Source organism: Rhamphochromis longiceps, linkage group LG16 (genome assembly GCF_057381845.1).
Source record: "Rhamphochromis longiceps isolate RC_006_pf linkage group LG16, R_longiceps_female_GT1.1, whole genome shotgun sequence".
NCBI lineage: Eukaryota > Metazoa > Chordata > Actinopteri > Cichliformes > Cichlidae > Rhamphochromis > Rhamphochromis longiceps.
In genome coordinates, this window is record NC_140572.1 from 32,741,928 (window position 1) to 32,767,989 (window position 26,062).

Below are 26,062 nucleotides of genomic sequence, written 5' to 3' on the forward strand. Positions count from 1 at the left end.
AAAGTCAAAAAGAACAACAACAAAAGAGTTGTTAAGTATTTTCTGGTAATTTGGTGTTTAAATTAAAAAACAAATCTATAATTAAATTTCTTCAGTGCAGTGAGGAAATGTAAGATGACATAAAGATAATTAAATAATGTTTAGTCATACTTGCACAAACGCCATTTTTCATAACTGATTGGGAAGCAAAAAATTCTGCTGAGTGACAACTCAGGCAGTAAATCCCTTCCAGATGTTTTCTTACACAATCCTTTCTTAATTTTTTTCATAACCTTTTTCTCACACTTTCCCAGATAAACAATTAAAACCTGAAGTGATTTACCTCAGTCATTGTCTTCTGTGCTGTGTACATTCACTGCAGTGAATTAATAAATATGCTAATGAAGGCAGAAAAACAGGAGTTTGCAGACAGTATGCAAATTAGGAAAGACACTATTGTAATATAGCCAAGACTGATCCTTAAATACAAACTAAATAAATATCCACTTTTTTGCAGTGTCAATGCTAATTCTCCTGGCACAACTTACAAGTGATGGTAATTTGTCATTGTTCACTGATTTTTAAGGTGCCAGTCAAACGTTTGCCCCAGCAGCTATACACTCATGTTAGGCAGTGATAAGGGTACATTACATGTGTTTGTAAATGTGCATGCAGATCTGATAAGAAAAGGAGAAGTTTTATTTATCTGATTGTTTTACAAAATGTTTAAAGCCCATAAACATTCTAAAGTGATATCCACATCAAGGTTATCTACTTTTCACCATGTCAGCTGAATCAAAGCTTCAATTCTGAGCATTTGGCTCAATAAATGTTATTTACTGTATGTGCATGTGCGAGGGACTAGTCCTTGAGATTAGCATTTGTTTTTTAAGAACATATGCCTACACAAAACTACAAAATTAAATATAAAATTAAATATAACATGAACCTACATGTGACAAAATAAAACAATTTATTGTTGACAAAAGTCAACGATAATTTATTAACTAGATGTGACTCATCTACATGGGGTCTCACCTTTTGACAGCAGAACAATGGACAGTCCGATGAGTGACAGCACCACTGCAATAACCAGCAGAGAGATGCCAATGCCTTTCCAGTTTCTGTCTGTTGCAATAGGTCCTACGTTCTACACAACAAGAAAAGAAATCAGAGAAATAGAAATAGAATATCAATCATAATGACATATTAATACAATTATGATCATGAAAATAATGATGATAATACTATAAAATAGTAACATATAGGAGATAAATATATTAGACCTTCCTCATCTGCGGTTTGCTGAATTTTTAGCCACACATGCTTACGTGGAAGTTATGGATCATGCAAAGTATTAATGGTAGAACACACTGAGCTCAGTTCAGATAAAGGCCAATGTTTGTACCTAGCCTTCTTAAAAGCAGAATTCATATTAAGGTGGAAATGTTTTTAGGAAAAACATGGTACAACTGAACAATTTCTGCTCTAATTGTTTTTATTCAGCTCTTTCTAAACCGTTGCTTTCAATATGAAATTACTCAGTGCTCATGGCTGCAACACTTGAACACTTACATTACTTTTATTTTTACTATGCACATTACTGCTTACTTTTCAGCCACTCGGTGTAGTTTTAATGAACCTGATGGGGATGAAAATAAAGTACTTGATATACAATTCTTGGTAAGAAAAAGTAAGTAAAAAGAACCACAGAGGATCCCAGTCATATTCAGCACCTTGTGAAGGTCATTAATTTGTCACATGCTCATAGAAGGCTAGACTGAAAGATCTGCTTTCTCACTACCTAAAAATTAAACATTCACAATGACAAACATCATGCTTACTGTGTTATGTTTTCCAGATATAGATTTTTTAATGTGTACAATGTGTTTATGAATGTATGATTGTTTATTAATGTAATGTGTTTATGCTGATTTCCCCCTTCATTTTCACTTTCTTGGCTCAAATAAAGCTTTTCTCGTTAGTCACTCTCAGTAGTTTTTTCTTTTTGTTCTACAAAGCAATTTGATAGGGAAGGCATGATTCACACAGTCGCTTTGCAACACTTCATCTAGAGATGGGATTTCTGCAAGGCACTGATGTGAGCTTTAATCTTGAAGGACCATTAATTAATGATTTTTGAGGCTGATGAACTGACAGGTCTTCCTTTCCTGGGGCGGTCCTCACGAGAGCTGGTTTCATCAGAGGTTTTTGAGAAGCTTTGAAGTTCTTCAAATTTTTTACACACTGAATGACTTTCATGTTTTAAAATAATGATGAACTGTGTTCCTCCTTTATTTCATTGAGTAGTTCCTGCTAAAATACAGACTACAGAAGAAGCTGAATTGGGTTAAGCAGAACAGAAGTAAAATTCCACCCATTAACTTTGACAAGAACAGTTAAGAAATAATTTCGCCTAACTGCTCAACCCCATATCATGGCAAAGTGTGCATGCGTAGACACGCCAGTCCACCATGCCTCTCCAAAGCGTGAAATGGACATACATGCAGAAGTTGCGGTACCAGCAACACATTAAAAGCCAAGATGTTGCTAGTGACCAACAAAGGTATGAAGTACATTCCAGGGTCGTTCTGTGCCACAGACAATTAAGCTTGGTGGCTAACATGTATTTGCATCTGAATGTGTTAATGTCTGTTTAAAGGCTCTCCCTTTGTTATTTTTATATTGGTTTGAAATAAAATATGTCCCTCTGCTGTTACTGCAGCTTGCAAGTCCATTGGAATGGCAAAGCGTGAAATGGACAGTGTGTGTATTGCACACACTCTGAAACATACTGATACTGGTGTGAAACACTTTATGAAGCTCCAGTTTAAGGCAAATACTGACTGCTTACAAGTATGTAAAACTATGTAATTTTAAATATGTTATTTAAAAGTTAAGATGTCTCTAGTAGGGCTGAGTATAGTCACTGATTTCTATAATGGATTCGATTTCGATTCACAAGGTCCCGATTCGATTCATCTCTGATTCTCTTGTGAGACTTCATCAGAGGTGTAAGTGTAACACTGGGTTACATAAGCATCAGAGCAGGTGCCTTTGTGTCAAAGGAACTGAGGATAAAACACAGAAAAACATGAAGGAGATTTTCCTGGCCTGACTTTTTATAGCAGATAACCTTAAAAATATTCTGCAGTAGATCATAAAATGAAGAAAACCATGAATCAACATATGAACATTACCTGATGCTGCTGAAGTGAAGCAGAGCAAAGTTAAAGAAGTTTTTATTAGAGACATAACTCAATGTTTTGCAATTTGGCATAATTTGTAAAAGTTCAAATTTCTTTGGTATCGAACAGCAAAAATTATAATTTCTTGTCAGATGTCGTTTTTAAAAAAATGATGGTGAGCAATAAGCAGGTAATTAATGCAGAAAACTGAGATTTATGATGGTGAACTGATCTTGAAGAGCTGTGCAGGAAGTGTGATTTTATCATGGTGGGAGCAAAACAGCAAAAGTTAGAAGGAACTAATGACAATGTTTTTCAAACATAAAGCATAGTTTTGATCTGCTTTTGCTGCTGGTTCAGTGAATTTTGGTTGTTTTTTTGAAACCCACCCCAACTCTCCAGTACTTTTTCTGCAATAATTAATACAAACCTTAAGCTTTTAAACTCAGTTTGATATTTTATTTTCCTATTTGTTTGTTTCATTTGTCCTTTCCAGTTTCTACTGTTCTTACAGTTTGATATTTTCGAAATCCAAATATTCATGAATTTCAGGCACACAGTTGCTTGTTTTGTCAAGTAGTTTTTTGTTACTTGAAAAGGTTAGGGCTGTATTATTATTCATGCTATGCAGTTACACAAAATAACAAATGTGTAGTAGTAAAAAGCAAAATGACTTGGCATGATATTCATATAACATTTCACCATACCAGGCTGGTTTTTTACTGTGCTGAGTTTGATGAATGCTTGCATGTAAAGGGGTCAAAACTGCTCTCTGTAGACCAGACCCATTTCTGGACATGTCTCAAACTCTATCTTCCTGTCATCAGTTATACAGCCTTACTTCATTTGCTTTGACAGAGTGGTGTTATAAATAAATCTGTCTCGCCTACAGAGCCGCAAGCTGCTAAATCTCTTCTGTGTGTTTATATTTGCTTTCAAAACCCTTTAATTAGGAATACGATTCCAAGATAAACATCCTGGAGCTTCACCATCACAACATCGCCTGCATTTCTACTCTACAACTTTAACCATACACCCAGTCCCTGTGGCATATAGTTATTAAATTTCTGGATCAGTCACAGCATAAAAGTAATTTTTCCACAGTGGACACTTCTCCTCTGGTGTTGGTTGAGCATGATTTTGTTTGTGGCATCTTTGTTCTCGTTGTTTTGTTTGGCGTCATTAACTAGAGAAATCCTCATTACACATCAGGGAACATTATATGTCATTACGATTTCCCCCATCACATCGTTATACAGTATTCCAGTCATACACTGAGGCTTTTATGTTCCTCATATCCTGCAATTCTGGGAATCCCATTCTCCCCTGCTGTGAAAATGTTGCTTGGAATAAAATGTGTCCATATTAAAAAACTGATTGAAAATGCCATTAAATAGCTCCAGTTTGAGAGTCTGAATCCAGTTTGATGTAGGTCACTGTGAGAATTCCAGAGCACTTGCAGCCAAGAAAACACAGAAGCAAAAACAACTGCACCCCTCTGAGAACACACCTTAAGATGTTTATATTTAAAGCTGTAATTTTATTGGACCATTGGTTGCCCATTTCCTTTGTATAATTTGTTACACAATGTACTTCCACTTTCTGAATGAAATTTAAAGAAAACATTAACATAAAAACCCATGAATTAAATGTTCTCCTCACATTAGGATTAAAGCTTTTTTGTAGGAAATATCCCATCCAACCATTTTCTTAATCCTTTATCCAGCTCAGGGTCAATGGTGGGGGCTACAGACTACCCCAGCTGTCACAGGCTGAGAGCGACAGTACACCTCCTACATTCAATCCTACTGACAATATAGAACTACCAATTATCCTAACATAGTGACCTAACAGGAAGATCACTGGTTCAAGATCAGAAAAAGACACAAATCTCTGGGAGGCTGGGAGGCATCCATGCTGTGAAGGAGATATGCTTCATATAATAAATCTTTGCAGACACAGGGAGAAAATACAAACTCCGCTCAGAAAGTCCCTAGCCAGGAACCTTCTTTCTTTGAGCGTTCCTTTATATTTATAAAATATCTGCAGTAACACAGCATTTAAAGTTATGTCATTACAAAATTCTGTCCAATCAAAAGACAGCATCCATCAGGATTTTAAGGTTGTTAAAAAAAACATTTCCTACACCTCAGGTACTGAGCTGTCACAAGCAGAAGCTCAACAGGACTTAATTAACTTCATATCTAATATCGGCTGTGGTATCCAGCAATCAGACTGTATACAGGTACTGAAATAAGCAACTGAGATATTACCCATTGGTTTATGAAGTACCATTTTGAACCCTCAAGTTTAGTGAAACATACACCATATTAGAGGTTTACATTGGCAACAGGAACTGGGAATTTCCACTAGCAACGTGTCAGGCATGTAGTGATGCCTAACTATTGTGGCCTCTGGTGTGGATGCCCCCTTAACTGGATCTGGACAAGAGGTCAATGCTCCTGTCCAGATTATAGTCCTCATAGAAGTTGTTTTTAAATGGGAGTACACTGGATCCAGAGATTTTTTTGTTCCCAGACAGCACTTTGTACCTCAAGACACATGTGGCTTCATTTTTCCAAGCCACTGGCTATGTCCATCATTTATATACAGTTTATGATTTTAACTTGTAAGTACTGCTCTTGCACTCAGTGGGTAATGGTTGCAATGTAATAGATGTCCATTGTTGTCAGGTGCTTTAACATTGATTCTGTATAGCAGCTCGCAATGATTTGTGTGAATATGATTGACTATCATATCAAATATAGATGTATAGATTTTTCTGACTCTTTTGAGTCAGAAAAAATGTGATCGTATATCTCCCATATGAGACACTGGAGATAGCTTCTCCTCATCTTTAAGATGCCAACGCCTTCTGTTTCTCTGCACCATGCCAGAGGGCTTCCTGGTTACAAAGCAACACCATAAATCCAAACAGATACTCAATACTGCATAACCTGTCAAGAGAGGCAAAGCATTTCCTCTCTGACTTCCAACAAACTGAAGTGCACATACTGTTTCTCTTTTTTTCTTTGTGACAGTACCATGTGATTTTTACCTCAAGTGAAATGCACTCCGCTATCTGCAGTATTGTGCCAGGTGCTGTTTTGAAGATACACAGCTGATGAAATTGAACTGCACAGGAAAAGAAGACATAGATGGGAAAGCTGTATTATGTTACAGAGCAGCTAATCTGTGTCATGATCTTCATCTGAAACGAAGGCCTTTAGTTCCCACTGTGTGCCTCTGGATTCTTTAAGGGAGAAATGAATGTAAAGCATCCTTGCTGCCAGACACACAAGACAAACAGCAGTCACCTTTGTCTAGCTCAGTGACACAGAAGCAACAAAGTTCAGAAGTAACCTGGTGTTTATCACAGTGTGACTTCCTGTTCTATGTTCTTCAGGTCAACAAGAAACCAGGCCTCCTTTATCAGCCACTGAAACCTAGCTCTGTAACTCTATGCACACCATTTTGTTAGTCTGTGTGGTGAATGAAAAAAGCAAAATGTATTTCAGGTGCGAGTTTGTTGATGTTTGTATTCCTCAGATTATATATACCGGTAAATAAATCCAAAAATATTACTCATAAGCATTTTCAGCTAATTATCCATGTGTCCGTCATGGGCTCAGTATTCTAAGCAGAGATACGCAGACCTCCCTTCTCCTGCAACCACTTCTAGTATCTCTGGAGGGACACACAGCATGCCCTGGGTCTTCCCCAGAGTTTCGTTTTAGTTAGCGATGCCTCATATACCTCACCTAATGGGTGTCTAGGAGGCATCCAAGTCAGTTGTTTGAGCTACCTCAACCAGATCATTGGATCAGTTCAGATTGATCTGGATCAATGTAGAGGAGCAGCAGCTCTGAGCCTCTCCCAGATATCTCTAAGGCTAAGCCTAGATACCCTTCAGAGAAAATGAAGAAAGTTTGCTTCTGCAAGCTAAATCCTACAGTATATCTTATTCTCTCAATCACCACATACAGCACAAATAAGCTAATGGCTGAAACGTTTCTGTAGCACACTCATATTGACAGCTTAAAACAATCCAACTGTTTAGGTTATTTCAGCCTACATACAATTGCTTTGTAACCAATCTCCATTACAGCTGCTCCATTTTAAGCTGCTTTGGACAGGGCTGCGATCATTGCTGTACTGTGTTGTGATCCTGCACTGTGTTTTTTGCTGGGGTCTTGCTGCAGCTCCCCAAACTTTAGTTTGACTGAATGATGTAGCTACTTTTCAGTCAGTTTCATTCAATGTTAATCCTCAGACAGAGGGTGTTTTCGAGAAATATTATATTTCTCTTATGAAATATTGAGTCCTAGAATAGAATCATAACACTAATTATGCATTACTGCATTATGCACAAAAACATTTTTTTTTCTAGTAAAGTGATACTTTTCAAGCTATATTTAGAAAAGAAAGGGAAAGAATCTGCAGTGAACTGCTGTTTCTAAGATTTTCAAAGCAACAGAACAATACTTTGCAAAACTCCTTGACACGTAAAACCTAGGTGAACTCATGATGTTCAGCATAACAAAGCATTCAGTGCAACAGGAGAGCAAGAGCTTTCAAGTGCTTTGACAGACTGGATCTCAGTTCAGGCCATGAAGTAAGCCTCTTTCTAATTCCATTGTTCTAAGAGTTATTATATCCCATCTATAAGTCAGTCAGTTTACAACATGCTTCAATCATTCATTTTCAGCAAGACTAAATCAGCATCTATACAATGTTGATCTACAAGTGTTTTTTTTCCAGTGTTTTCCACTATGACACGATGTTTCACTTTTCCACGAACTCATGGATGCTCCAGATGTTTAGACAACAATCTCTGGATCACTGTGAAAGTAAAAAAGAAAAATCCTGATCATCTGGATTTTTTGTACTGTACTTTAAAAGCAGATTTGAAGTATGCATTTTTAAAAATCAGAGGTAATCATAGTGAAGCAATATTGTCAGCAATTTAGCTGAAGTATGACACTCCATTATGACACCACTTTTTCCTAAATTTACCTGCTTTCATATTCTCCAGACGGCACTTTCATCTGGTGTAAGCAGACAAAATATTCAAAAGAGCACAGCTCATATAAACACAGTTTCAAGGATTTCTTTTCTAACAAAAGACCCACACCAATCCCTGCTGACCTTCACTCCTTCCAAGTTTCAAAACTGATTTTAAGATTTTCCTACTAATTCTGCATTGGCCTTATTGCTGCTGGAGATTTTCCAACAGGGCCTTATTAGTGGTTCTTATAGAGCTTTCCTTGTCACTCTGTATTTTTAAACCCCAGTATAAGGTCAAAGGTATACAACTGAGCTACTAGGAAGTTTGGAATCTGAAAAAAAAAAGTGATTTCTCTGATCAGTATGTGCATTTTAAGACACTTGGAGGGCAGAAATTTCTGCTGTGGTCTGAGTCTTTTCCCTTTGTGTTCCTTCACTATCCCTTCACTCTGTGCTTTGCTTTTCAGCCTCTTTCCCTGGGTCTGTTTGCTTTCCATAACCTGCCCTCTCTCTCTTATCTCCTCCAGCCTTTGGTGCCCATGCCTGACAGCAATAAGCTCATCTCATTCCCAAATCCGTCATCTCATGATGCAAACATAACCCCAACAGCACCAAGAAACAACTGCTTGAAGACAAAACAAAACAAAAATGTAATTTAGATTTTGATGCGGGAAAGTAAAAACATAAAAAAGTAAAAACATAAAAAAAGAAACATTTTGCAGGCATGAGGGATACAGGGCACATAAACTGTTGATAGGCATCATACTCTTGGCATATTAGCTTGTTACTTGAAGTAAAGAGCAAATGAATTAAAGATGAGAAAGGTTTTCTTCATGCACAGTGCATCTTTTGCCTTTCCTTTTCCCTCCAGGTTGAAGGACATTCTCCATTTACAACTCATCTGACGTGGTCTAACTCACTGCAGTGGTTTTAACTTCACAAATATTTAACTTATTTAACCCCCCTCACTTCAGCTTGCTCATCTGTTGACAATGACAAGCTAAAGAAATTGAGTGCATGCTGTGCACCAATCCAATATTTTACTGAGCAGTTTGGCAGACAGGAACAACATTTACATGATGAATTGGCAGACTGAAATATTCTAATAAATATCCCAAAGGCTGAATTTGAGAGATAATATATCACCTAGCTTTGAGTGTGGAGCCTGGACCACTTGACATTTTTGTCATATAAAAGCAGGGAGGAATGCTGTGCTTCAGCGGTTATTCAGGACACTGACTATTAAGAGAAAGCAGGAGCAGGAGATGTCCTTTGGTTGCATAAAGAGGCCTGCAAGGTTCATCTTTGAACATTGTAATCTTTGCAAACAAACCTGGAGAGATAAAGCGGTCTGGTACAGATGGAGCAACAATGGATTCATTACTCATCTTAGGCAGACATGGGGTCATCTCATGCATACAGCTATAGGTGCAGGAATCCGAGGATATTTGTTACATATTAAAATGTCCTCAGGGGGTAAGAAAAAAGCCTCCCAGCGTGTATCAGTGCAATGTGGTCACTTGAGTATTTTGTGTCCCTATTCTTACTGTTGATTGTGCTATTGTGTTTCACATGATTCTGCTGAATTTTCTTCCCACTCTTCCATTGTTCGAATACAATCACTCATTATGAGCAGATGTGGTTAGACTGCAAGTGCTGTTATGATTACAGTTTTCAGAGACGTGCCTTTTGCATGCTGGGAGTGTGTCTCCTGTTACCAAAAAGGCCACTATTTAAAGTGAAATTGCTTCCTGCTGAGTTCCTTCCTACTAGCAAACCCAGTTTGACACATTATTATCACAAATGACCAGATGAAATAATGGCCCAGTGATTTAGATTCTCTCCCAGCTTAAAATTTATTTGTGCTGTGAAATAAAAGTAAGTTTATTTATACAGCACATTTTAGGAAAGACAAAGTGTCTTAAATAAGACATAAAACATAAAATGTAATGAATCACACAGCAATGTAATTCATTAGAGTTTAAAAAGGACAATAAAGAGGAAAATATACAAATCAAAAATAATAACAAAATTTGTACATGCAAATATATACAGAATATTAAAAATAATAATTTCATTTTTAAAAATGCATGCACTAATGGAAATTCTGGAATCAATGAGAAGTGAAGTAGAACAATTTGGACTGAAGTCTGAAATTAACATTACTGATAATTAATTCATAGGCAGTTCAGTCCAAATCCTTGTGCTTATGTATCCATGCAAGCCACTGAATGACTTTCTGTGATTCCAAAATACTCCAAGAACAGTTTTTAAATCTTTGTATAACTGGAGGATATTTATGCACTCACAGTTATTAAAACTCAGAGCCCAACTGCAAATGCTTTCATCAGAAGATATCATAATGTAGATCAGTGTTTCATCAGCATATAGCATAGGAATAGTTTGTTGTTTTTAACAAGACGTAAAGAAATGTTAAAAACAAGATGGATGAGAAGAGACCTTAAGAGAAATCCACATGCCATTTTTTGAAGTATGCATTCGAAGAGCAGAAACAAAAAGCAGTCCCTATCCTTCAAATGAGATTGAAACAAGCTTAACACAGTGGCACAACATTCCCAGTTTTTCACTGTATCTAGTAACATAACATCATTCATGATAATATCATCACAACAGACATTTTGCCCTTTTGTGCTTGAGTGGATGGCATTTATATACCTTTTAAGAGCACTAATGGTTCTGTGGTGTGGTCGTGACTGAAAATATCAAAACAACCTTTAGATGTTGTTGTGATGTGAATAATTAGAGTTTCAAAGTCACACGTAGACATTGTCTAGGTAGTACTAAGAAGTGGCTCAACAATTGTGGTTTTCAAACCCTGTGGAGAAAATAAATGGATGTAGCAATGTTGAAAGTGTTGACAATTTCCAAAAGTTTTGATTCCAGGCAACATTTTTGAGTGAAAAAATAAGGCAGCAATCATTACAAATGGCAATTATGGTTTTTGTTTTATTAAGAAAAAACACTTAATGATGGTGGTGCCACCATCATTAAAATCTGTGTTCTTAGCTTTGAAACCAACTAAACAATTAGCCAAGCAAGGAAACCTACCTGGAAAACTGGTGTTTTCAGTCATTGTGCTTTGTGATTAAAACGTTGCTCTCTGATACAGAAGACCATTCACTCTATCACCACAGCATCCAATAGTAAAGCATGTCCTGTGTCAACTGTGTACTTCATCCAAAGCTCTCTATATAGTTGTGTAAATTACACTCGCCCTGAGAATAAAATATACATTTTACTGTTGAAAATGTGGTGCCAAAATATCATTTAAAATACAAAATGACTTTTAAGAACCCTCAAAAATGGCATTTCTATCTTGTCCCAACTTCTTGAGCTTCTTTGTGAGGTAAGAAAATAATCTTCTTAGCTCATAAGTGTTTAGTTTGAATTACTACTTGAATTATTACTTTGAGTGAAGATTTGAAAATAAACACTTAAATCCCTTCTCCTGTCACTCGTGAACAAGACCCCGAGATACTTAAACTCCTCCACTTGGGGCAGGGTCTCGTCCCTGACGAGTGGGAATTCTGCCCTTTTCTGGCTGAGGACCATGGCCTCAGATTTGGAGGTGCTGATTCTCATTCCCACCGCTTCACACTCGGCTGTGAACCATTCCAAGGCGAGCTGGAGGCCATCACCTGATGAAGCCAACAGAACCACATCATCTGCAAAAAGCAGAGATGAGATTTTGAGACCACCGAAGTGAAAGCCTTCCGCCACTTCGCTACAGCTAGAAATTCTGTCCATAAAAATTATGAACAGAATCGGTGACAAAGGGCAGCCCTGGCGGAGCCCATCACCTACACACATGTAGACTGGTTGGGCAAACTCCCATGCACCCTCGAGTGTCCTCGAGAGGAGAAAGAGCTTGTCCAGTGTTCCGCGACCAGGACGAAAACCACATTGTTCCTCCTGTATCTGAGGTTCGACTAACGGACGGACTCTCCTCTCCAGCACCCTGGCATAGACTTTTCCAGGGAGGCTGAGGAGTGTGATTCCCCTGTAGTTGGAACACACCCTCCAGTCTCCTTTCTTAAAGATGGGGACCACCACCCCGGTCTGCCAGTCCAGAGGTACTGCCCCTGATCTCCACGCAACATTGCAGAGACGTGTCAACCAAGACAACCCTACAGAATCCAGAGCCTTCAGGAACTTGGTGGCAGACCTCGTCCACCCCAGGGGCTCTGCCACCAAGGAGTTGTTTAACTGCCTCAGTGACCTCGCCCCCAGAGATTGGCGGGTCATCCCCTTCGCCCCCAGACTCTGCTTCTGCCACAGAAGATGTGCCAGTGGGATTGAGGAGATCCTCGAAGTATTCCTTCCACCGCCTGACAATTTTCTCAGTCCAAGTCAGCAGCACTCCACCCGCACTATACACAGTGCAGGTAGAACATCGCAGTCCTACCAGACTTAGTTAGCCTGTGGGACTCCGGAGGCAGCTGATAGGTACCGACAGGCCAAGCGGAATGCGGCGTGGGCGGTGGCGGAAGCAAAAACTTGGGTGTTGGGAGTTCAGAGAGGCCATGGAAAAAGACTTTCAGACTGCCTCAAAGAGATTCTGGCAAACCGTCAGGCGACTCAGGAGGGGAATAAATGAAGCTATGTTTTTACTGTTCCTCTTGTGTCGTGGTTTCTGGACCGGACCATAACACAGACAACAACGTTATTATAGAAATTGATGAGGCAGACCTTTGGTGAAGTTTCACATCTCATTAATCTCATTAATCTCATCGGCTCAATCAGGAAAAAGCTGGTTTCTCTTTGCTAACTTTGTGACTGCATGTGCTATATGGAGGATTGAAACAACTGTTGGAGTAGTAACTAAGAGAGGAAGTCTATTAGTTACCACTAATTTGCAGTCACATTAAAAGAAAATAATAATTAGCACAGCTCAAATCTTTTTAAAACCATCTGATCCAAGTCAATGTCAAATACATTATATCATAAACCTGAAATATCCGAGTTATTTCAGTCCAGAGTGGCGCCCTAGAAGCAAGAGATATAGAGGCTGGAGGGTGTGTTATATTAGCACTAGAGGCTCTCAGTATGGTAGAAGCGCTGCTTGCTCTGTTTTTCTGAATACGTTATCGAGCAGGCACAGCTTGGCTGCTTTGTGAAGCAGTGGGTGTTTATGGTGGAATGTATATACTTTTTTGTGCTTGTGCGTGGAGGGCCATATGGAAAATAAGGAAGGGAGTTAAAGTGCCTCCATAATGTAACAACATGAGAAAGTGTTCTGTCTCCCACTCTTCATTCTCACTGCCAGCTTTCTTTCCTGCTTCGGTGGGCGGTATTCAGGTCTTCTTAGTGTCAGTAAACATGAAGACATATAAGCGTATGATCTACATGGCCGACGTTCATTTCTGTGTCGCAGAGCTGTGAGTTGCATGTTCCCAAAAATAAAAAAATAAAAACATTTTTTTTCATTCCTTCAAAGTGATTCTACTCAGTTTTCTGTCAGCAGACATTTGATTCAATTGGAACACTGGTGACATTACATATTTTTGCAGGTAAATTGCTGCCCTGCAATTTCTGAATTCCTTTAGTAAATTTGCAGGTTCTTGCAAGACTCTAAATGTAAGAAGTTAATGTAAATGCATTGTTTTTCCCCACAAATTGTTGAATTTCTTTGAAACAGATAGCAACACAAGTCCCAATTTGACCTCAATCAACTGCAAACCGATAGCACACTATTTCCATCTTATTGCTATTGCTGTCTTGACGCTGAATGCAAAACTATAAGACTTTCATTATCACTTTTTCAATGACAAACATGCACAGGGAAGCTGGTGTAAATGGATGGTTAACCCAAACTCTAATCTTTAAAGAATAAATAATAAAGCTTAATTCTTTGTTTTCCCTTAACCCAAACACAGACAACAATTATCTGTTGTACACTTGAATGCTGACTGAGGAAACACTTGAATCTTATTCAGTGACTTTGCTTTCAGTCAGTGCATTGTTTAAACCATGTTATTAAATGATTCGTATGACATTAGGAACTCTTCGCAGCATTTCTTAAACGAATTAGTAAATCAAATTAAACAGATGTGCAGAATATCAACAGATTTTTCCGTTTTTCCATTTTAAACCCAGTATTCTAAATGACGGGTAAGTAGAAACAATTTCTAAGTGTTCTTGTCATCTATGTCTCTCCCTTTCTGTGTGACATTTAAAATGTGCCTTCATTACTTGTCCCTCTCACCAAAGTCTATGCCCATTAGTCAACACAGCAGATTCCAGGCTCCACCATGAACAATTGTGAACATTAAGGAAAGAAAACTCTCAGCCACATTTAATGAATTAATCTGACGGGTTATAACAAAGTGAGTTTTCATGCGCAGACAGATTCTCCAGACTCATTTGCAGAGGTGAGCAGAGCCAAATTGAGGTCAAGAAAAGGTAGTGATGTTATCAGCCAATCCATCTCTTTTCAATGAGCTTTTTAATTAAAAGAAAGAAAAGTCCGTTAAAGGTATTCTACTCATCCTGAAGGCTTGCCTAAACAGGGAAGGACTTCCATTTTCACGAGAGGCAATCAACTGATTTATCTGCAGTATTACAGGTAGAATGATTTGCTTTATGAAAATAAAGTCAGTCTGGTATTTTATCAGTACTGAGGATTTTGACAGCCAGAGGGATTAATGTATTGCTACCTGATTCCTTTTTGGTGATTTTTTTTTAATGCTCTGTGTGACAGATGAATGTCAATTATTCAGCTTCTATTATAATGATTTTGTCAAATACTGTCTGTCCAAAGTTTCAAGTTGCTATCATACTTTTACTTTTAAAAAAAAGTGTTTTAAGAGCAAGGATTAATGAATCATGGATGCTGACAGACTTTTTTGCCATCATTTTTTTTTTTTTAATATTCTAATGCTAGATCGCCGTTTAGCAGTTTTACCTTTGGTGAAATGCAACATTTCAAACACTAGATCAGCATGAATTGTAAAAATGTGTGCATGTGCATACAAACAACAAGTGAAATCACCTTTTTAGACAAAAAATGCTGGTTTGGATTAGAAATTACTAACGTACTTACTTTTTCATCTTTGTTAATCATTTTGTCCAACAAGGTTAATGTGTTTTCATTTCTGTTTGGTGGTCGGTCTGTCTGTCTGTCTGTCTGAAGGATGCCAGAGCTAAAGAATAATTCCTTACATTTTGGTAAAAGGAATTTTTATTTCACCCCATCAAGAGAAACTTGTGTTGCAAAATTGTTTCCTGACTGAACTTTATTTTTGTTTTCAGCACCTTGATGTCAGGGCGCTGGATGTTAGCGCCTAGAATCACCAGAATAAAACGTATCCAGCAACCAACCCACAGAATAAAATACTGGGAAAACTATACAATCTTGGGTTTGCTGTGGAGACCAAGTTTCAGGTTGGCCATTGTTGTATTTTGCTCGTTTGTGTTGTTGTGTTTGCACATCTCTGTTGCTTGTGGGGCTCGCACACAAGAATTTCACTCGCATGTGCTGTGCCAGTGTGCCTGCACATGTGATGTGACAATAAAAAGTGATTTGATTTGATTTGATTTGATTTGAGACCAGACATTGAGTCCCTGGCCTGACTCAGTGCTGGTGGTTCCCAGAGAAAGAAGAGGCCATAGACACTGTCCAAGAAGAATAAATGCAGCAAGAGGTTCTAGGCTAAAAATAAACTCTAAACCCATTGGCTCTCCCCTTCCTCCACTTCTTGCATATTCATTGGCTAGTAACCAATGCATTCAATAAGGAGAGATCAAATGGAGTAATTTGTACATGAGTTACTGAGACAGAGAAATTAATGTATTTGGTGATTAGACTCCGATGACCCATCATGGAACAGAACAGAATCCCAGCAGTAATAGGATTTAGGACAGGATCCCACCAAATCTAGATGCTGGTGGTGGTGTAGACTGAGGCTTGGATGGGGCTCTGACTGAGGTGTCTGTGAGGTGGAGATGGGAAGGAGGTGAGTCTAAAAGGGAGAATGACGGAGAACAAATTAAGCAAAGTAGAGGCTCATTGGCCTAAAGATGGGGAGCACAAAAATTATTGGACTAATGACTGGAGTATTGATGACAGTACTGGCTGACAACACAGGAAAGAGGTAGTAATGTAAAGAACAGAAAAGCAGCCAAACACCGAGGAAAACAGCCAGATAACTGATTACACATAAGCTTTATTCCTATTTCAATCACTGACCTCCTGTCCATCAACATGGTTGACAAGAAGGCAGAATCACAGAATGTTTGAAAGTAGGAGGAGTACTTTTTATTCTCATGTTCTCGCTATAAAATCTAAGGGTAGAAAATTATAATGCTTAAGGGTTCTGGCTTTCTGGTTAGAATGCTAATCTCACTAAAGATCTCTACAACACAATGCACAGATACTTTTGACAAGTAGTCATTACTCTTGATTATTATTCACATTCTGTTGAGTCTGCATGTTTTAAACATTTTTAAACTAACAGTCTTACATGATGATCTAATGATATCATTATGGTATCATTAGCCTTGGCAGAATCACTGTTGTGTATAATAGCTTCATAACTTTGCATAAAGTGAAGAAACAAACAATTAGATATCTCCTAAAAAATGCCAGAGGACCAAAGTTTTTTTTAAATGTCTGCACACAACTATGGCAAGTGCCTACAGATGAGCAAACCTCAGTCCCAGAAGCAATAATGAAACGAACTCATCATTTAATATTGCCATTGGAAAAAAAAAAGATTATACAGCTTCTCTTCTTACAGCAAGCTTTAGTATGCTCACTAAGATATATAATATACATTTTAACAGTCTACACCAAAGCAAATGGTTCTTGTTATTTAAAAAAGTAAATATCCTATTTTTTTTAAAATGCCATCCTTCAGTTAAATTTATAATGCTGATGTGTGTCTGATGATAACCTCTGCCAAATAATCTTAACCTGCAGTTTAATTGTGGTGTAACATGTTAATCTGTGTCTGTTCTATGTGGCAACTTAAGATGCCAAGAAGCAATTATTTAAATGTGAACAAAGCTGAATGAATGCTATTATAGAATAAGGTTTCTGTGTTTAACTGACCTCTGCAAGTTCAAATCACTGCAGTGTGTAGTCTAAGCTAACTGTTACATAATAAATTTTATGAGCACTTAAGCAAGATAGACACAGGTCACATTCTCTACATAAAAGAGAATAAATAGACTCCCACAACTCCAGCAGCAACCTTTCTGTGGTTCTTGTTCAATAAGATAGGACACACTAGGTGCTGAATAAGGTGTCAATTTAATGTTGTCGCTGCTGATGTTGTCAAGAATCACCAATATCACAGAAGCATTCAAGTCTTTGACTTTGAAAATGTCACCAAGGGCAGACACACAATTTAGAAAGCTTGTCAACAACTAAAGAGTAATTTTAACCTTGAGCAGTGAGGAGATCAACCAGCATACAAAATCAAGTTCTAGTTTTTCAGACATGTTGAAGGAAAAGCTCTTTTTCCAGTTCAAGAAAAGAAGTCCTACTCTCACACAAAGTACTGGATTTTTTCTTATAATCAAACATCATTATAGTTTAGGTTGAGGCAAGGACTGTAGGTCACTCCAAGGCAATGAAATGCTACTTATTTTGGTGTTTAGAGAATATATATTTCAAATACATATTCGAGGTTTTTAAATGCTTATTTCATAAACAAACACAGTTTGTACATCTGATGTAGATGAGAAAAGTGGAATACCAATTATAATGCAAACAGGACCTTTGTTTCGTAATATGTTCTCTGCAAGTTAACTTTCTGACTTAAATATTACCTCAAAAGTTAATCCTCTTGGTTTGTTGTGTAAAGTAAAAAGTATAAGAAAGGAACGATGCAGTACTTTGTTAAAGGTCAGGTGAAGACAGGAAATGTTAAATATCTACACCTGTGTCTCATTCACTCAGCTGCTCCCATTATTAACCCACTGTGTATGAATAATCCTGCCTTGTCCTCAGTCTCTTCACAGTGTCTATTGTGTTTTCCTTGTGCACTTGAGTTTCTGATAGCTCATTTGTTTTCTTGTCTTCTGCATCAGCCCAATAAAACAGCTTACCTTTTGTTTGAAGTCTGCCTTCATGTGTTTGAGTACTAATCCTGCAAACCCTGAAAGAAACACTACAATTTCCTGCATTACATCTGGGTTCATACGTAATATTTAACCAGCAATTACATAACCATGCAGATTTTAATTGAAGAAAAGCTGCATTAAATTAATAATAATAATAATAAATTTTATTTGAAAATAGCGCCTTTCAAAGCACCCAAGGACACTGTACAACAAATAGAAACACAAAAACTGGAAATATACACAATAATAAGAATAACAGATAAAAGTAAAGAGCATACAGAGGTTTAAACATAAGCAATTTTAAACAGGTGAGTTTTGAGGGTGGACTTAAAAAGAGGGAATGAACTAATATTTCTGAGGTCAGGGGGTAAGGAAGTCGAGGGGCAGAGCAACTAGAAGCCCTGCCCCCTAAATTAGAACAAAAGGTTTAGGAAAACCCCACAAAGGGAAAAAGACAACACTGTATGCGAAACAGTAAGTAGAAAATGAGGAATTGGTCATTTCAGGCTATGAGCTCACAATCTTTCAAGCTTCCAAAATATAGCTCAAGTAAAAGTAACACTGTTGCCTTTTATCTTCTTACCAAATAAAACTAAGTGTAACTGTCAGTCTCCTTCTGTGTCTAGCTTTATTTGTGCCTTTCAGCACAGTGACAGTCCTCAGAACCATAAAGTACTTGCCTTCCACAACATAATAATGAGGTGGCTACGTTTTGTCCACTGGCATGTTTTTTGGCAGGCACATATCCTGTCTCTCCTCACCATCTGCTGTCATGAGAGGCATTATGCGAGGGTGGACCTTTCACAGAGTGGCACGGAGATGAGAAAGGATACTGTATCTGACAGGGAGGGGAAACGATGCACCGCCACCTCTTCATGCGGCACATCTTATTAACCTATCCACCCTGTCGACAACGGGATCATAATTAATCTTCATTGAGTCACTGGGCTGTCTGGCTGACAGGCTAAATGATTGGGGTGGAAGAGGGCGTGGATAACAGTGTCCTCCAAGGTGGCATCAGAGTGGGATTCAATGGCATTAAATAGGAGGTTGAGGAAACACAGCAAGTGGTGGTTTATGGCAACTGTTGACTCTCAAAAGAAGTGCAGAGCAAAAGAACAACAATGGTTTAAGTCCCATGGTTATTACATAAGTATGAAAGTATTAAGCAAGCTGCAATGGCAGTCAGTAGATCAACCGTATGGTGCTGCAATTCAGTTTAATGTAATGCAAGTTTAATTTGCCTCCAGTGGCTTACCATTGCTTCAGTATGGCAACCCACTCATTTATTATAATTTATACCAACCCCAGATTCCTCAGACAAAAGATACAGGGATTTGTTTACATCCTGGCAGTAGCTGGAGGGTGATCAATTCACCAAATCGATTGTAACTCCTTTTGAGCTCATCAGTTTATTGCATTGCAAAACAGCCTGGAGAAAAACAATTTATTCCACCAGTAATAGCAGGCATGCATGCGTATAATGTGATTTCTGCTCAACTCATATCCACTGATGCTTTCAGACTGTTTTTGAAGGTTCGACGGGCCTTCAAAAAGAGATGCTGAATAAAAGATTTGAAATATAATCGCTTTTGGAAAGTTATCTGCTAGAGTAAACATCTAGGAAGGGAACAATCAGCAATACGTGGGCTATAAAGGCCACCTTCACACATTGTTCTGTGTCACAAATTTCAGTGATCGTACAAAGAAGACTGTATCTAAAAGATGAACCTAGCCACCACTCACTGGTTCTTACTCTGATGATGTGGTTTAAAAGTAAGTTCACCGAGTTTGGTTAGTAAGCAGCTTCCATAAGGAGCAAAAAGTAATAGTAATCTATTTAAATACTGCAAGCACAAAGCATTTAAGAACTAACTGAAGCACAGAGAACTTGGATGTTCTGTAAGACATAGAAAGCCATCGTAGCCTATTTGTAAGATATTTATTTTACGGTGATCTAAAGGCACTAACATCACAAATACAGTTGACAGATGAAAAGTATTAACTGGGATTAGGACTAGCAAACAGCTAGCAGCTAGAATAGCCCACATCTACATACTTGTTCAATCATATCAAAATTTAAGTGTTAACTAAATCCAAATTCACAAATTATGTAGAGACCAAAACCATATTTTTGCCACTCTGGAAACTTGAGTTTTGGCCATTTATGTTTCAACCCAAGAGTGATTGTAAAGGGGGCTGTCACACAAGGTCCTCTAACCAATTACATTACCATTATCAGGTGACTTGAAAAATGTGACTTTCTGCCACTTGTTATGTGCAGTCATGTCATGGCTAACCATGTGACTATACAGAGTCACGTGAATGAGGGTTCAGCCACTTAGTCTAAGTCCCTCTGTAAACCAGCAGTCACTTGGTAAATATGGGAATTTTTGGTGAAAAATCTTCTTGCCATTTCTTTTGGTGCTTTAAGATTACCACATGCAGCCACAGGGTGCATGGGTTTATGTGCAAACATGCATCATTAGCCAAGGAGTAATACATTTTAGAAACTGCTTGGCTTCAAAGTAAAAACTGCACTTTTTGTAACCTGTGGGCTGCAGTGCTAAGGCACAACTTTTAATTAAGAATACATTATTTTAATTGTAGTGCTATATATTATGCTTAAGATGATATCTATAGTAGATATCCCTTTGCTCCATAACAGCATGATAAATGATTCCAGCCCAGGTTGACCCTGAATAAGTGTCAACAATTTGATGGATATCAAAGGTTTAAAGAAACACTTGATTAAAAAAACCTTATAACAACACTGTGCTCTTCTTTTTGCACAAAATCAGTGTAAAGCTTGCTCAGAGATAAAATAATCACATTTGCTTGTACCAATTTCTAGACTCAATATAGTGTGTGCATTACTAACTAGTTCTGCACTACTACCCTGAGAACATAGGATAGTCCATGATGTCAGTATGTCAATAATGGTTTGTTAGCTTCTGGAGAAACTCAGCTGGATGCTAATATTATCTCTTAACATAAGGAAATGCCAGGATTCCACTTTAATGGGTGATAATTTCAGTTATCATCTTTATAGTAGCGCTTGAAATCCTTAACCCTCCTGGTGACTTTATTTGGAAGTCTCTGACATGGTGCAGTTTTGTTATCCAGGAAAACAAACAAACTGCAGGCCTTAATATGCTTAAAAGAGGACTTTGCACAAGAAAGATAAAAAAAATCAACACTCATTTCAAGAAGCGGAAAATGATATGATATTGACTGGATATGCACGTCTCGTTAAATCTAAAGAAAAACTGTTGTTTGCTCCCAGGTTTCCCCAGACCTTTTTATTACGTTTCCTGTCTTCACCTGACCTGTAAAACAGCCCTATTAAAATGCATTCTGCATTCCTAAAATGTCATTGGATGACTCTATAGCTTTCTAATAAATTGGCAGTAAGTTGGCGTCAAGTAAGACCCACAACACAAAGAGCATGTCACTTCTTTTTTTTTTTTTTTTTTTAAAAGACTGTCTGTCTTTGTTTAGCAATTATGTGGACAAATGTTTGCAGGTAATATTAATGACATTAAGATACAATCTTTAGTGATAAGAGGTTGTTTCCATACTGTGAACACCTGCATATTTGTAATCATTTTCACAGGTTGAGCTGCGTAGTCAGCCAAGTCGCATTAAGCTCAATAACCTTGTCAATTTATCCAGTGAATGGAAGATATGGCTCATTGGATCTGTAATACCGTCAGGCATCAATTGGCTGATAAGTGATTTTGTGGCAAAACACAACCATGACCATGGCACAGCCTGTCTACCCATCTTCTCAAACTATTTTCTTTAATTTATATTCACATAATTTTTTTTGTTGTTGAAGTAATACTACATCATTGATAGTATTATTTAATTTTCTCAATGAAAACAAAAGTTATAGAAGTCTTGATTCATATGCTACAGCAAGCTAAATACTAAATCCTCTGGTAAATCAGCTGCTTTACCAGTTTTTCTGTTTTAGCACAAAACATTAGCTCGGCTCTCTTACACTTGTCTACCGAGAAAACAGTGTGTACCTGCAGGTTCACTTTTACATTTGAAACTCCAGCTACACCTTGACCCAAAGATTTGTGGAGCCATAATTACCACCATGTTTTATACCTAAAACAGTGAAGTTTAAGTTTACTTCCATGTCTTACCAACCTCATACACAGTAAAGCTTTGATGAAATTTAATAGGGCGCCAAAGATCAGAGTCACCAAATTAGTATCTGACCAAATGTGAAATGTGGTCACGATCTCTGCCTCTTTTCCTCAGTTACAGACTTATATAATGTGTTGTAGAACATGGTCAAGTTTTTCTTTTGAATTTGGAAGATTAAATGTTATAACACCAGTGTATGAATTCCTTCATCGCTACAGACACGTTTTTGAGGTCACTTGAACACAAATGAAAACAGTTCTGCTTTTTGTCCATGTGAGTATTTGTGCTGAATTAGAAGAAATTCTCCTAAGATAAGATATATATCTTTTTTTTTTTTTTTTCCTTTTCTGCATTTGTAGGCATGTCTTAATGGCTGAGGATACTCAAAAAAGGGAGCAATAAAAGAGTGAAACAGGAAAAGTCTAGACACAAACCCTGAGTGGGCTTTGTAACTTAACCTCCAGAATGGCATTAACCTGGTTTGGTGAACCCCTGAACCCCAGGCATTTTATCTCTGTTTAAGGTCTGAAATAAGAAACAGGGATGTAAACACTTTTGCTTAGGTGTCTTTTACATCAACAAAAACATCTGCTTCAAATAAACTACACATACCCTCCAAAACATGTTTGGGGAAAAAACATGTGCTACAACAATACTGATTTTTCTGCTGTGATTGGAAAATGACTATTTGCATGATGCACATCATGAACCCGCAAACACCGTTATTTAGTTGTTCAGCCAATGACCACTGCTGCTGTTTTCTGATGTTACAAAATCTAATTTGTTTTTTTCAGTTTCCTAATGTGAGCAATCTTTCTCTGAGTCACCTCAAAGGATTCTCAGTCAACACTGGTACTTTTCCTGTGTTTATTCCTTGATTCAGAGCTCCCCAATTATTATTCCCCAAATGTTAACAGACTGGAGGAGCTAGTGGAACCACTTCCCTTTTTGCCAAGGCCATTTACATGTTTATCTTGCATAAACTATTTTTTCCCATGTGCTGCAAATCATGTAATGGCTGTTGGCTCTATTTTTTTCTTTCTTTTTTTTTTTTTACTATTTCCATCATTTCCACAGTGATTAGCCTTGATAATTTACTGATTTCATAAAATAAAATAATGGGATAAATGCAAAATTCAGAGACAACTGCAAAAGAAACAGTAATAAATTGTGCCAGAATCATTTCAATAATGCCCATATATTGGACTTTCTGGAAGTGGAATTGATACTAAGTGAATTAATGTGATGAAAGTAAATTAAGAGAGTGAGAAATGATTATTATCTATAAACTGGAAGGTTGTAATAAATGTGCTGCATCTCCATAATTAAACCACTTACTTTATATTACATTTTAGCTATTCATAAGTGATGGGTTGGTTCTCATACACTGACATTATATGGAAAAATCATGTGATCTTCATCACCAGCAAGAGTTTGAGCATCTGTAGAGTCACTGTTTTGTTTATGTATATGACTGCAGTACAGGTTTGTTTCTGTCTCAGTGCTGTCAACAACAGCAGGCAGCAGTTATCAGGCTTGCAATAAATATATACATTAGCTTGGTAGTTACAGTCAACATAAATAATATTCATTATGTGAACACAAACACAGCACCAAATGAAAACTAGCATGCATGCATACTTTTCTCATTTCAAGAATTTAATTTCTGTTTCAGGATCCACACAGCCCAATACCTACAATTGTACCCAGCAGCAGTGACGGCAAGCCCTTGAGTGATTCAACTGAGGTCAGTGTCCAGATGGATGGACAAAAAATGATTCTGGAGAGTGGGGAAATGGACATTTCATTGGCGATGGGTATTGTCTTCTCCCTGTACCATGTCTACAATGTTGCCTATCCAAGTGAACTAAAAAAGACATTTTGCTTTTTGGAGGCATTTGTTCTCAACTTGGGAACTCTGACTACACCTGTACCAGTAGCTGTGCAAAGAGTGGCAAATGCATTAAATATCTCCTAGATTGCCAGCATAGTGCAGGTGAGAGACTGAAATTGTCCCAATGTGGACTAACAAAGGACCATGAGTCCCACATTAAACTTAACTTACATAACTTAAGGCTGCAGTTCGTTGATAATTTAAATAAAAAGATTGTTCTTGAAATAGTTTTACTGAAAATGCAAACATGCTGATGAAAATGTGTTGTTTAATTGTCTGTTATGAAAGTATTGCTATTTCTAATGTAATAATTGTTGTTTTATCTATAGTATAATATTTATATGTATTTATAGTATAGTAAAGATATTTAATTATTACTGTTTAAATGACTTACATGCTATTATTAGTAGTGGTGTTGTGCTTTTGTCTTTTTCTGTAATACAAAGTGCCAATAAACCATTAATATATGCCTATGTGCTTGTATTTATTTTACCCTACTCTAGTTAATTCAATTTAAGATGCATTTTATTTTAAAAGATTTAAAATGGTTCTTTAAAGAACCACTCAAAAAAGCACCATTTAAAAAAAAGGTTCTTTGAAAAACCTTTAAAGGTGCCCCAAAGAACCATTTCTTGATGGTTCTTTGGGGCACCTTTAAAGGTTCTTCACTGAAAGAAATGGTTCTTCAAAGAACCATTGTTTGAAAGGTTCTTTGTGGCACCAAAAAAGGTTCTTCTATGGCATCAGTCTAAAGAACCACGTTTGGTTCCAGTTGGCACCTTTAATTTTCTGAGTGTGGCTGCACATCTGCAGTCAGTCTTGTATGTATACTGTATAATATGATTGCTTTTAACCTGGCTTAATGAAATCTGGCTTTTATCTTCTGCAGAGAATCTTTCTAGAGCCTATGTGGTCAGTGCTGTTGCCAGCATTTATGGCTGTCCTGATGTTTACTATGTGATGCTAGACACCAAAGAAACAAATACAATTGTAGGATTATTCGCTGTGGTCTTGTTTTTCCCCCCAAAAGCACATTCCCTCATGTCCATTCCTTCCAGGATTTTGTGGACATTTGTGAGTCCTTATATTAATACTATGATTATTATTCCTGATATGAACTGAATTGATAACAATGTTATTTTCTCACTGACAAATTCCAAAACTGCTGCGAAAAGCCCCTCACTCTGGGCCACATTGCCCCCAACAACATAGCTTCTGACATTACTCAGATTATGCAATGGTATTAACCTCCACACTGATAAGTTTGCAGTTCATAGAAAAATTGCATTTGCATTGTAAAACACTCAGAAAACAAAACTATTGTCAAACTTCTAGCACTATATGCTAGAAGATGATACAAATATTTGTGATAGCATTAACCGGGACTTCCTCAGCTCCTTGCAGTCAGGATTTCAGATAAAGTTTGGCTGTGATGATGAATGAATATGATGTGACAAAACTCTTTGAGCGAGCGACAGAGGGATTATGTCATTCACCGTGATCATTGATTCAGACCTGTTCCTGATGGTGGGCAGAATAGCTGGACAGAGATCAGTGCTGCTGTTGTAAATTTGAGACACCAAATTATAGCATATAGAAGAATTTCTTATTAAAAGGTTAGCAAATTCATTAGCATTTTCTTTGGCTGTCTAACAGATATCAAGCTGTGTGTGGAGCTGATGAAATGGTAATGTGATTCAATGCGCAAAATCACAGACATACTGAAGTCTTTAAAATGCAAAGC

At 37.5% G+C, this 26,062-nt stretch overlaps 1 protein-coding gene across 1 annotated transcript in view; it reads right to left on the reverse strand.

Annotated features, from left to right (window-relative positions):
• Positions 1 to 26,062, reverse strand: part of LOC146651454 (inactive dipeptidyl peptidase 10-like) — a 155,919-nt gene that overhangs the window by 76,053 nt on the left and 53,804 nt on the right. The window contains exon 2 of the mRNA XM_085384551.1: positions 1,018 to 1,129. Within this exon, the coding sequence (XP_085240677.1) occupies positions 1,018 to 1,129 (112 nt within the window). The remainder of the gene's footprint in view (positions 1 to 1,017; positions 1,130 to 26,062) is intronic.